The sequence below is a fragment of the Populus euphratica genome, unplaced genomic scaffold (assembly GCF_000495115.2).
Source record: "Populus euphratica unplaced genomic scaffold, PopEup_1.0 scaffold1014.1, whole genome shotgun sequence".
NCBI lineage: Eukaryota > Viridiplantae > Streptophyta > Magnoliopsida > Malpighiales > Salicaceae > Populus > Populus euphratica.
The window spans coordinates 10068-20302 of record NW_011500877.1 but is presented as its reverse complement, the minus strand read 5'-3'; the positions used below and the strand labels follow the sequence as shown (position 1 = coordinate 20302).

At 33.1% G+C, this 10235-nt stretch overlaps 2 protein-coding genes across 3 annotated transcripts; both read left to right on the top strand.

Moving 5' to 3' along the window:
• Positions 1-3487: 3487 nt before the first annotated feature.
• Positions 3488-5150, top strand: LOC105116691 (uncharacterized protein At2g39795, mitochondrial-like). Its single transcript, XM_011014140.1, has 3 exons — positions 3488-3916; positions 4285-4613; positions 4712-5150. The coding sequence occupies exons 1-3, from the start codon at positions 3674-3676 to the stop codon at positions 4869-4871; spliced, it is 732 nt and encodes a 243-aa protein (XP_011012442.1). The 5' UTR covers positions 3488-3673; the 3' UTR covers positions 4872-5150.
• Positions 5151-5310: 160 nt separating this feature from the next.
• LOC105116690 (aldo-keto reductase family 4 member C9-like) lies at positions 5311-8123 on the top strand. Of its 2 annotated transcripts, XM_011014139.1 has the most exons (8): positions 5311-5892; positions 5982-6132; positions 6228-6278; positions 6433-6509; positions 6705-6792; positions 6952-7227; positions 7330-7575; positions 7660-8123. In XM_011014139.1, the coding sequence occupies exons 2-8, from the start codon at positions 6001-6003 to the stop codon at positions 7744-7746; spliced, it is 957 nt and encodes a 318-aa protein (XP_011012441.1). In that variant the 5' UTR covers positions 5311-5892; positions 5982-6000; the 3' UTR covers positions 7747-8123. The 2 variants fall into 2 exon arrangements, with proteins under 2 accessions (XP_011012441.1, XP_011012439.1); XM_011014137.1 differs by having other exon boundaries at positions 5311-6132.
• The last annotated feature ends 2112 nt before the right edge of the window (positions 8124-10235 follow it).

The following is a 10235-nucleotide window of genomic DNA, read 5'->3' as shown; positions in this document are numbered from 1 at the left end:
ATTATTATAAAACATGTTTTAGTTAAGGAGTTATTGATACTTCAAGTGCAAAATGATGATATAAAACCTTGATAAAAATGCATTTTTAAGTACTAACCAGCTTCTGAATAGGAATGCCATATTGATTGGCAGCCAAGATGGGTTGACCAAGTTGATTAGTATTCATTAAGAAATACTAGATTGATTGAAAATTAAAATAAGTTGGTTGTATTGATTGATACAAATTATTGGCTTCTGAATTTGAATGCCAGAGTAATTGGTAATCAACATGGGTTTGTTGGAGAAATGAGTATTCACGAGGAATACTAGATTATTATTTTTCAAATATGAACGTTGGATCGATTGAAAATTAAGATGGCTATGCTTAAATAATAAGTACTCAAAAGAGAGTGTTGAATTGTTGGCTTTGATATGAAAATATTGGAACAATTATATGAGTTATGAATATTAAGAGATTTGTTCAGGGTTGAATAAAATTATATAAAGATAAAATTAAATGATTATATAAAATAAATTAAAACATTGTTTAGATAAAAAGTTAATCATTTCCTTTAAGTGTTTAATGAGATGTTAACTTATGACATAGTAAAATTCATTGACTTTGTTATAGATAACTCATAGACTCATCGAGAGTAATCTTAGAATAGCTTTTGTGTAGATTAGGAAATTATAGATTATTAGTTTTAACATCAAACTTGTGGAATGTAATTTAGATACTCTATTTTGAAATGTAATTTACATATCTTTATATTAAACTAACAATTATCATTGATTGATTTAGGTTATATAATGTATTTGTTGTTTAAAACCTAATAACACTAAGGTCTTACATGATTTTATATATATATATATATATATATAAACACATTTAATGGGTGTGATAATGTGGAATTTATTGCAAATGTTTTGATTTTTTAATTATTATAATGGATGTGAAATTAATAAAGGCCCTAATGACATGAATTAATGAGAAAGAATAACGTAATGATAGATATGAGGAAATGAGATCCAGAATGATTAGATCAAAAGTAGGGTGATGAGTTTGTGGTGTTTGTGATTATAAGTGTTATTATATGTAATATAATTTTCAAGTTGGCGCTTGGGATGACCTAAATATAGAGACTTTGTCGGAATTTTGATAAAATCTTAATGAGTTAGAAATGTGAAGATCTATAGATTGATCCAGTTAACTGATTGAACTGCTAGATAAACCAGCCAATTGTTTCATCGACTAATTTTAAAAAAAATGTTAGTGCTAATGATAACATAATAAAAATATTTATAAAGGTATTAAATGGGTTAATTGGATTAAGTTATCCTTAACTAAATAGTTATTAATATAATTATTTTAACCAGAACAATAATTAAAAAGAATATTAGAAATAGAGTAAATGATATGTAAGAACTAAAGCAAAATGATTTAGTTTGAGTTCTAAACAATGATGTTTTGTGTAAATCATTTTAAAGAAATAATAATAATAGTTTGATTAATATATGTTGAGAAGTTTGAGTACTAATAAATTATGTTAAATTCATCTTTTTATGTATGAAAGTTGGGAGATTTGGGAATGGCTACCAAATTGGTTTGTGTATAAGTGTATACATACCATAAAAATTTGTTGTGATTCAGAATAGTTCTGGGAAGGAATATATGAACTCTATGGTTGTTTTGGGTTGTATAAAAAGGGGCATAAGAGGGCTAATGTAACAGTCTTATATTTAAGTGTCTAAGAGCTATTTTAATTTCCAAAAGTGTATGAATACACCAATTGAATTATTATGACGATTCAAGATACATGAGTATGGGCTGCCGTGGCAGCCATGGTTGAGCTAGATGATTAAAGTGGTAAATGGGGATTTTCATGGCACCTAATGGTGTGTGATATGATTGATAATTGAAAATTGGCTTGAAAATGGAATTGATGTTGATGAAGAATGGGCTTGAAAATTATCTACTCCAATTATATAAAAAACAATGCATGAATAAGGGGGGAACTATGTACAAATGAGATTGATTTAATAATGAATAAGGGTAATTGATGAAGAAATGCTTATAACTCAGGTCTAAGATTTGGTTAATCAAAGAAATTGAGGGGAAAATAAACATAAATGAGTGAGTTTAACTCCTCCTTAGCAATAATAATCATAAATGATGTTGATAATGATGCAATAAATGAGGATAGATGCAAAATGTTATGCTAGTATGCAATTATAAAATGTTTACAACAAATCACAAAGAGGGATGTTAAACGATGTGATGGTAATTGATTCGGCCAGAAGAGGAAAATTTGGAAGAAATATTAGAAGGCTATGATTCAAAAAAATAAAAATTAAATTAAAAATTAAAAATTAAAAATTAAAAATGTGATCTGAATGAAATATCCATAATTTTCAATGGAGAGAAAGTTAAGGGATATTTTAGTAAGGAAAATATGAGGAATTATAAGAAATATTTTAATACATAGAATTGAGTATGAGTGAATGAATTCAAATTACAAATGGGAATACCATGTTGAGAAGAAGAGGTTAAAATATTAAAAAAATATCATGATAAAACCAATAAAAAATTAGATGATGAGTAGGTGAAAGCATGCGAAGATATATGTGTGATGAGGAAGCTAAGTAATAAACTAATTTAGAGTCTTTTAACTATAGGAGTAAATAGATATGTGTGATGAGGAGGCTAAGTAATAAACTAATTTAGAGTCTTTTAAAACTATTGGAGGAGTACCTAGGTGCTCCACATCTAACTTATTTATTTTTGTTGATTAACTAAAATGGATGTGGTGTAGGCATTGAGTTAGTTATATCCTTAGATGAATAGTGATGACATTAATATAATTGATGTAAGTGTGATTTATATTGATAAAAAAATTTTAGAATTAATAGTATAGTTAACCCTTTCATCAATTAATTAAAAAATTATACTATTTTTAGATTTATTATAAAAAAATTTGCAAATTTTTATTTTATTGTAATTTCATTAAATACCTCCACATGTTACTTGTTTCACTTGGACTAAAACAATATTAAATCTAGCACTAAAAATATATTGTTTCCTCTTATTAAAGTAATATTATTGTTAACATCATAGTAACATGATTAAAAAATTAATATCTTTTTTTAAATGCAGAAGTGTTGAAATAACAAATAACCTAGTAATACCAGGTCGAATCATAGAAAGGTTAATTGTACAAATTATAAATAATAATAATATAATAACAATAATAATAGTAATAATAATAATAATAATAACAATAATAAAAAAAAAAGATGAAAAATAAAATAAGAATTTGAGATAGAATAAAAAGATAAACTTTTTTAAGTTGAAAATTTTACTATTGCAGGAATAATGAATCAAGATATTTGTATCCTCCTTTTGCCGCTGGGTTTAGGTTTTTGTTACTAAAATAAAAAAGAAAGTGAAAAACTAATACACATTAAATGGTATAGAGAAATATAGGCTTTAAGCAATCAAAATGCCTAGAAGTGAAGCGAATCATAGCATAGCAAATCCCAAACGAATGAGAGATACCGAGACGCCAAACTAACCCCCAAAACCCTCTCTGCATAAAAAGGAGGTAGCCAAAACCCTAACAAGCTTATAAACTTAAACCCCCAACATTTCTCACTCAGCCAGAGCCACTTCTCTCTTCAATCAAAATCTCTATAAATGGCCTTCAACTCTGTACTTCGCCGAGCCTCGCAATCCCTCTTGCCTCTTGCTATCCGCGCAGTGGGACCTACCAGAACAGTCCACAGAGCTATCCCCGCCGTTCTCTCCGTTGAAATCCTCCGAGACTTTCTTCCATCTTCGCATTTCTCAACAGCTGCCACTGCGCTGAAACCAACCGCTGATGAGAATCTCATTCGAGTCCTCGGAACTGAGATCGAATGCGCCGAGGAACCCCACAATGTCAGTTTCTTTCCCCATCTTTTTGAACTTTATTCACCAATTTATTTTATTTTTTTATTTTCCTATTTTATGTTTGATTCTTTTTTGATGGTATGATTTTTGGTTAGTTACGCTGAACGTAAATTATGTAGTCTCTGGTTTTTTTTTTTTTTAAATGTGGTTTAGAATTTTGTCTGCTTGGTACTTCTATAATTTTTAACTTGAGCGGGATTTTGCTTTTTTTTTTTTTTTTGTAAGTCTTGAATTTTCAAGCTTTGTGCTGGTGGAGAATAAATTCTGAAATCTTGATGAGAAAAAAACAATTATTTTTTAATTAGAACTTGTGTTTTTAGTGACACATTAACATCTTTTAATGATTGCTTAAATAGGTTGAGAATATGTCGAATGAGTTTCCCTTCAAAATTAAAGATAATCCTGGAGAGAGGGCTATTTTGCTAAGTAGAAAGTTCCAAGATGAAACCATCAAAATTGAAGTCGACATGCCTAGTATTTCAGATGATGATGATAATGATGATGATGATGATGCCAAGGACGCAGATGTCTCTAGCATTCCGTTGGTTGTGAGTATTACCAAGGGAAGCGGTCAGTATATGGAGTTCTGTATCACTGCTTTCCTTGATGAGATTTCAATTGATAGCTTGTCAATAAAAAACCTGGAAAATTCTGATGAACTTGCATATGAAGGACCTGACTTTAAGTAAGTTTATTATGTTCAGAATGTGGGATTTTTGGTGGATTTCAATCCTTTAGTGGATTCTCATTTTGTTAATTTCTGACTTTGTTTTCCTTTGGCAGTGATTTGGATGAGAATCTGCAGGATGCTTTCCTGAAGTATCTCGAGATTAGAGGCATCAAACCTAGCGTAACAAATGTTTTGTTTGATTACATGGCTAACAAAGATACCAAAGAATACTTGTTATGGCTGAAGAATGTCAAGAATTTTGTGGAGAAGTAACTCTTTGAACAAGACACGACCATTTCTGGATTCGCCGGTGTATGCCGCTAATGGTGATATTTGCGTGCTGTTACTGTAGTGATCTAGTTTTTGCTTTTGAATTGTTCTTACTTCTGGACCTGGATCATGTTGATGAAGGAACTAGTATTGAAACTCTTGTCAGGAATATGAGAATGGCAGATGGGGTCTATTTCATAAGCTGTTGTCAAGTAATAGATGTGAGACTCAAATGTGATCATGATTCGGTGATCTGATTATTCTTTCAGTCGGGTCTATTTATCTCACAATTTTTTTTTATTGTTGATAAGTATGCAAATAAGGCCTAGATTAAGTCTTTATACACGTACAATCTTATTGCTTAACTGATTTGGTTCTGCAAAAACTTTGGACCCAATTTACATGTTTTATGGCTGGTTTATCGTTCACTCACTGGAAATTTTCAATCCAATTTCGCAAGCGAGATCCATTTATCCAATGCGTGAGGTAGTTGGGGAAAAGAATATCTAGTAAGATTAGCACTACTCTTTATTTGGGGAATAGTTTTGCATGTAGACTCGGAATCTGCCGGCAACTCTGACTCCGATAATCAAGCACATGCACTTCTTTCTAGCTTTGCGTTTTTGTTTTCTAGAAGCGCTTTCCTACTCATAAGGAGCCCAGTTTTGAAACGGTGGTGGATAGGACTGTAGGAATTCCTGATACAATATCTTCTACATTGATAAGCTGTCCCAAAATTACGTTTGGTAGTTTTAAGGCAGTAAGGAAAGTATTTTCTGAATCTAATTAACTCTCTAATGCTATAATTCAGAGCTTACAACTACAAGGGTATTCTTTTTCAGAAAAGGAAAATGTCAACATTTTCATATTTGTCATCATGTGGAGATCCAATTTTCTTGCCGTGAAGATCTAGGAAGGAGATCATCCATCCATCCATCCATTCACTCGATGCATCAAGAAATTTACTTTTCTCCCTGCGATTTGGGCATAACTGACCACTAAAGACCTGGTCTCTCATCCCCTGGTAAATCGTTTTCAGTTAATTGCCTCCAAAAAGGTCCACTCCAAAAGGAACAAAGCCATCTTTGATACTTTGTTTTGAAGTATTTGTAGAGTTATGTAGCAGAAGAAAATGGAAAAGGAAAAGATGCAAGGACCTCTATATTTTGATCTGAATACAGGTGCCAAGATCCCATCTGTTGGACTAGGGACATGGAAAGCCCCACCTGATGTCGTTGCAGAAGCTGTCAAGTCTTCTGTTAAGGTTCTCTTTTTCTTACAATCAACTCCATACCTTGTTTTCAAACTATTCAATATTAGTACTGAAAATGCACTAATTTTGGTTCCAACTCTGTGCAGGCCGGCTACAGGCATATTGACTGTGCTAAAGTCTACGGTAACGAAAAGGAGGTAACCATTTCTTACTTTCATGTAATACGAGGCCAATGAATTATCTTCTGTAACACCAGTTTGAAGACACCTGCAACATGTTTGTTTTCGTTCCTGTTTTTGGGCCTTTGTAAGAAAATGGAGATATTTCCTGCCTTGTGTTAATGTAATGCAGATAGGGAAAGCGTTGAAGGAACTGTTTTGCACTGGGGTAGTGGGACGCAGTGAGATGTTCATCACATCTAAGCTCTGGTACTTTATTTTATTTTTTTGCAGCTTACTGTTTTTGATTTGATCTTTGATTGAAATTGCTTTCTTATTATTACTGATCACAATCAAATTTTTGAGTTAAGAGTATGCATGATCTTTAGTTTAGGACCCTGATATTGGCCTAAAGCCGTCTTTACTTAAACAATCATGTCATGATTACTATTTTGAAATTTTCAGGTGCAGTGACCAAGCTCCTGAAGATGTATCAAGGGCACTGAGCAAGAGTTTGGAAGATCTGCAACTTGATTATATTGATTTATATCTTGTAAGCATCTATTATGCATTCATTTGTATTCGCAAATAGTGACGACTTGATGCTTCACTGACAACGAAGACTATTGTCTAGAATTCTGAAATCAGAATTGGGCACAACGTAGAATGTACCAACTGACAGTAAATTCTAAAATATGGCCTTGCTTTACAGATTCATTGGCCATTTCGGACAAAGCCAGGCTCAAGTGGATGGGACCCTGAAGTCATGGCACCTTTGTGCCTTCAAGAGACGTGGGCTGCAATGGAGGGCTTGTATGCATCAGGACAGGCACGAGCGATTGGTGTCAGCAACTTCTCGACTAAAAAGTTACAAGACCTCGTTACGTATGCTAAAGTGCCACCTGCAGTTAATCAGGTTGAGTGCCACATAGTCTGGCAGCAGCCTGCTCTTCACTATTTTTGCAAATCAACTGGAATTCATCTCTCGGTAATACTCTAGACAGTCTTTTATCACTGGATTTTATCCTTAGAATCATTTTGTTTGGTAAGATTCAATATTCGAATTGTGTGAATAAAATCTCTCTTGCAGGCGTATGCCCCTCTGGGTTCTCCGGGATCTTGGATTAAAGGAGAAATCTTAAAGGAACCGGTGCTGGTTGAAATTGCTAAAAAACTTAACAAATCGCCTGCACAAGTAGCTCTTCGCTGGGGAATTCAGAGTGGTCACAGTGTTCTTCCAAAGAGTGTAAATGAATCAAGGAGCAAGGAAAACTTCAGCTTATTTGATTGGCATATCCCTCCAGATCTCTTCTCAAAATTCACAGATATCCACCAGGTAAGATTATATACTTGTAAGCCGCTAGCTATGAGGAATATTTATAAATTTATCTGCTAACTATCTGGTGGGTGCGTCAAGCAGCAAAGGCTCCTCCGAGGGGATTTCGCCGTCCACGAAACTCATAGTCCGTACAAAAGTCTCGAAGAATTGTGGGATGATGAAATATGAGATGACATATCCTCTGGTGATCTGCATTTGCATGCTATTGATCTCTCTTCAGGAAAACAATCCCACATGCTGAATTCTACCTCTCGAATTTTGATAGGCTACGCGGTGCAGTTATAAATGAAGCTGAATATGGTTTACTTGATCCCTAATTTGTTTTTTCCCACTGTATCATGACAATGTTCGTATTTGGCTGTACTAGTTGCCGAGATGCTTTTCAATCTCATCACCCTTACAAATGAAGTGTTTCAATTTGTGTGGCATGTAGAGCCGCATCATTATCCATCAAGTCAAATCAAATACTACACAGAAGATGAATGAAAACAATTCCATGCCTTGATACTGGATTTTCTTTACTGATGGATGGCCGTAAAGATGTCGCTTGCTAGAACACCATTTGCTTAAGAAATGTAGTTTTTCGTTTTTCCAGCCTTGCCATGCCAATAATTAGTTTCTGATAGCTCGTCAAAAAAAGAAAACTAGTTTTTGATACAATGCTGCAGATGTCTTCTCAGACAACACATTCACTTCGCAATCGCAATCCTTTTACATGGAGCAGATCAGCTTGTATTATTAGACAACGTTTTTGAACTACACATTTCACACAGCTGGAGGGGTGAAAAGTTTGCCTTACGAAGTGTGAGGCGGCATTTGCTTTTCTAGTCTGTGCCCAGGTGAAAAAATCACATGGCAGTGCCAGGTGAAGATCAAAGAAGAGAAAAAAAGAGGCATCTACTCCGATAAAAAATGCAGCCATGTTGATTTCAATTTATGGGAACATCACTCACCTCTGTTTCATGTCCAACTTGGGCTCTATTGCAATTAAATTATGAAATACAACAGCACAGACATCAACTATATGATGGCATACATCACCGTAGCCTTTCTTGTGAAATTACGTACCAGTTCTTCGGGGCTAGTGAATTGGCACCCATCATGCCGTAGGAAAATCCTGAGCCAATAAGCCTGACCTATAACGCCCAACTACTTCATGATCTTCTGCAATGATCTGACCAGTCCGAGCAATAGACATAAAGGTTGGAAGACAATTGGAGAACTCATTTCGTCAGAACGTTCACCACATACATTAAGAAAGCAAATACCACAGAATACAATGAAAAGAGATGCCCTCACACGATATCACAATTTTCTTAAATAAAAAAATCAGCCACCAATGTTGCCAGTTTTCATTGCCGCCGTTATATATTGTTTCCATGGCAGATAGAAATCTCTGCTGCAGCTTCCAGCTTCTTTCGTTGCTCTGCATGGGATATAAGAAACAGTTCATTCAGGTAGGCTTCTAGATCAGCAACTGCTACTTTTTTTCGCAAGGACCGAACTTTCAGCGGTGAAGTTCTTTTCAAAAGGACAAATGATGGAGAACCATTATTTTATATCCATCACATTTCAAGTTCCTATCAAAACCCAAATCCAAACCAAACTAGAAAAACAAAATTACAGAACCCTAATTTACTTTACAACAAAACTCTGCCACCAATCTTGCTGGTCTTCTGTTTCTATTGTTTCCCATGGCTGCTGGCTGTCAGTTTCATCACTGTTCATTGGCAATTAGTGGTCCTGCTTCGTTCAAATTGGCTTCTGGATCAGCAACTACCACTTTTGTCGATAAAAATACTCTCGCGAGGTTTACATGTCTACCGAGTTTTCAGAGTATTTAGTGGACTGCGGACATTATTTATGGTACACGCAAGCTGATTTAGATCCTACCACTTTTGTCGATAAAAATACTCTCTGGAGTCACGGTTTTTTTACTAACTATAATAAGGTTAAATGTGTTTTGTACCCCACATAAATAAAAAAAAAAAATATTCTCTAGAGTCACGGTTTTTTTGCTAACTATAATAACGTTAAATGTGTTTTGATTAATTTTTTAATATTTTAAAATTAATAATTATATAAATCTAATTCTAAAATTTATTAATATTTTAAAATTAATAATTATATAATTCTAATTCTAAAATTTACAAGAATTGAAGTGTTAAAAGTAGGTTTTTTTTTAAAAAAAAAAACGAGAATGATGGAAAGCCCAGATTAAAAGAAATTTAGGTGTTTATTAATATGAGTCTATCAAGAGGCTGGAAGCAAAGACAGTTATCAGAAAGATCAATGAGTAACGAGGAAAGTTAATAACATCATTATATATCCCAGATATGATGATTTTTAGTGTGGTTTAGTTTTTATTTATAAAAATAATTAAATTAAAATTTTATAAAATATAAAAAATTAAATTAAAATGAATTTTAATCGAGTGATGTTAGTTTAGTTTAATTTAGTTATTTTATATTAAAAACAAAAAAAAATCTATATTGTTTTTTGAGATTTTTTGTACATTTTGATGTGCTTTTAATTAATGTTAATATTTTCTAATTTTATTACAAGATTCTAAATTTTTTTGCTGAGTCTATCAAGAGGCTGGAAGCAAAGACAGTTATCAGAAAGATCAATGAGTAACGAGGAAAGTTAATAACATC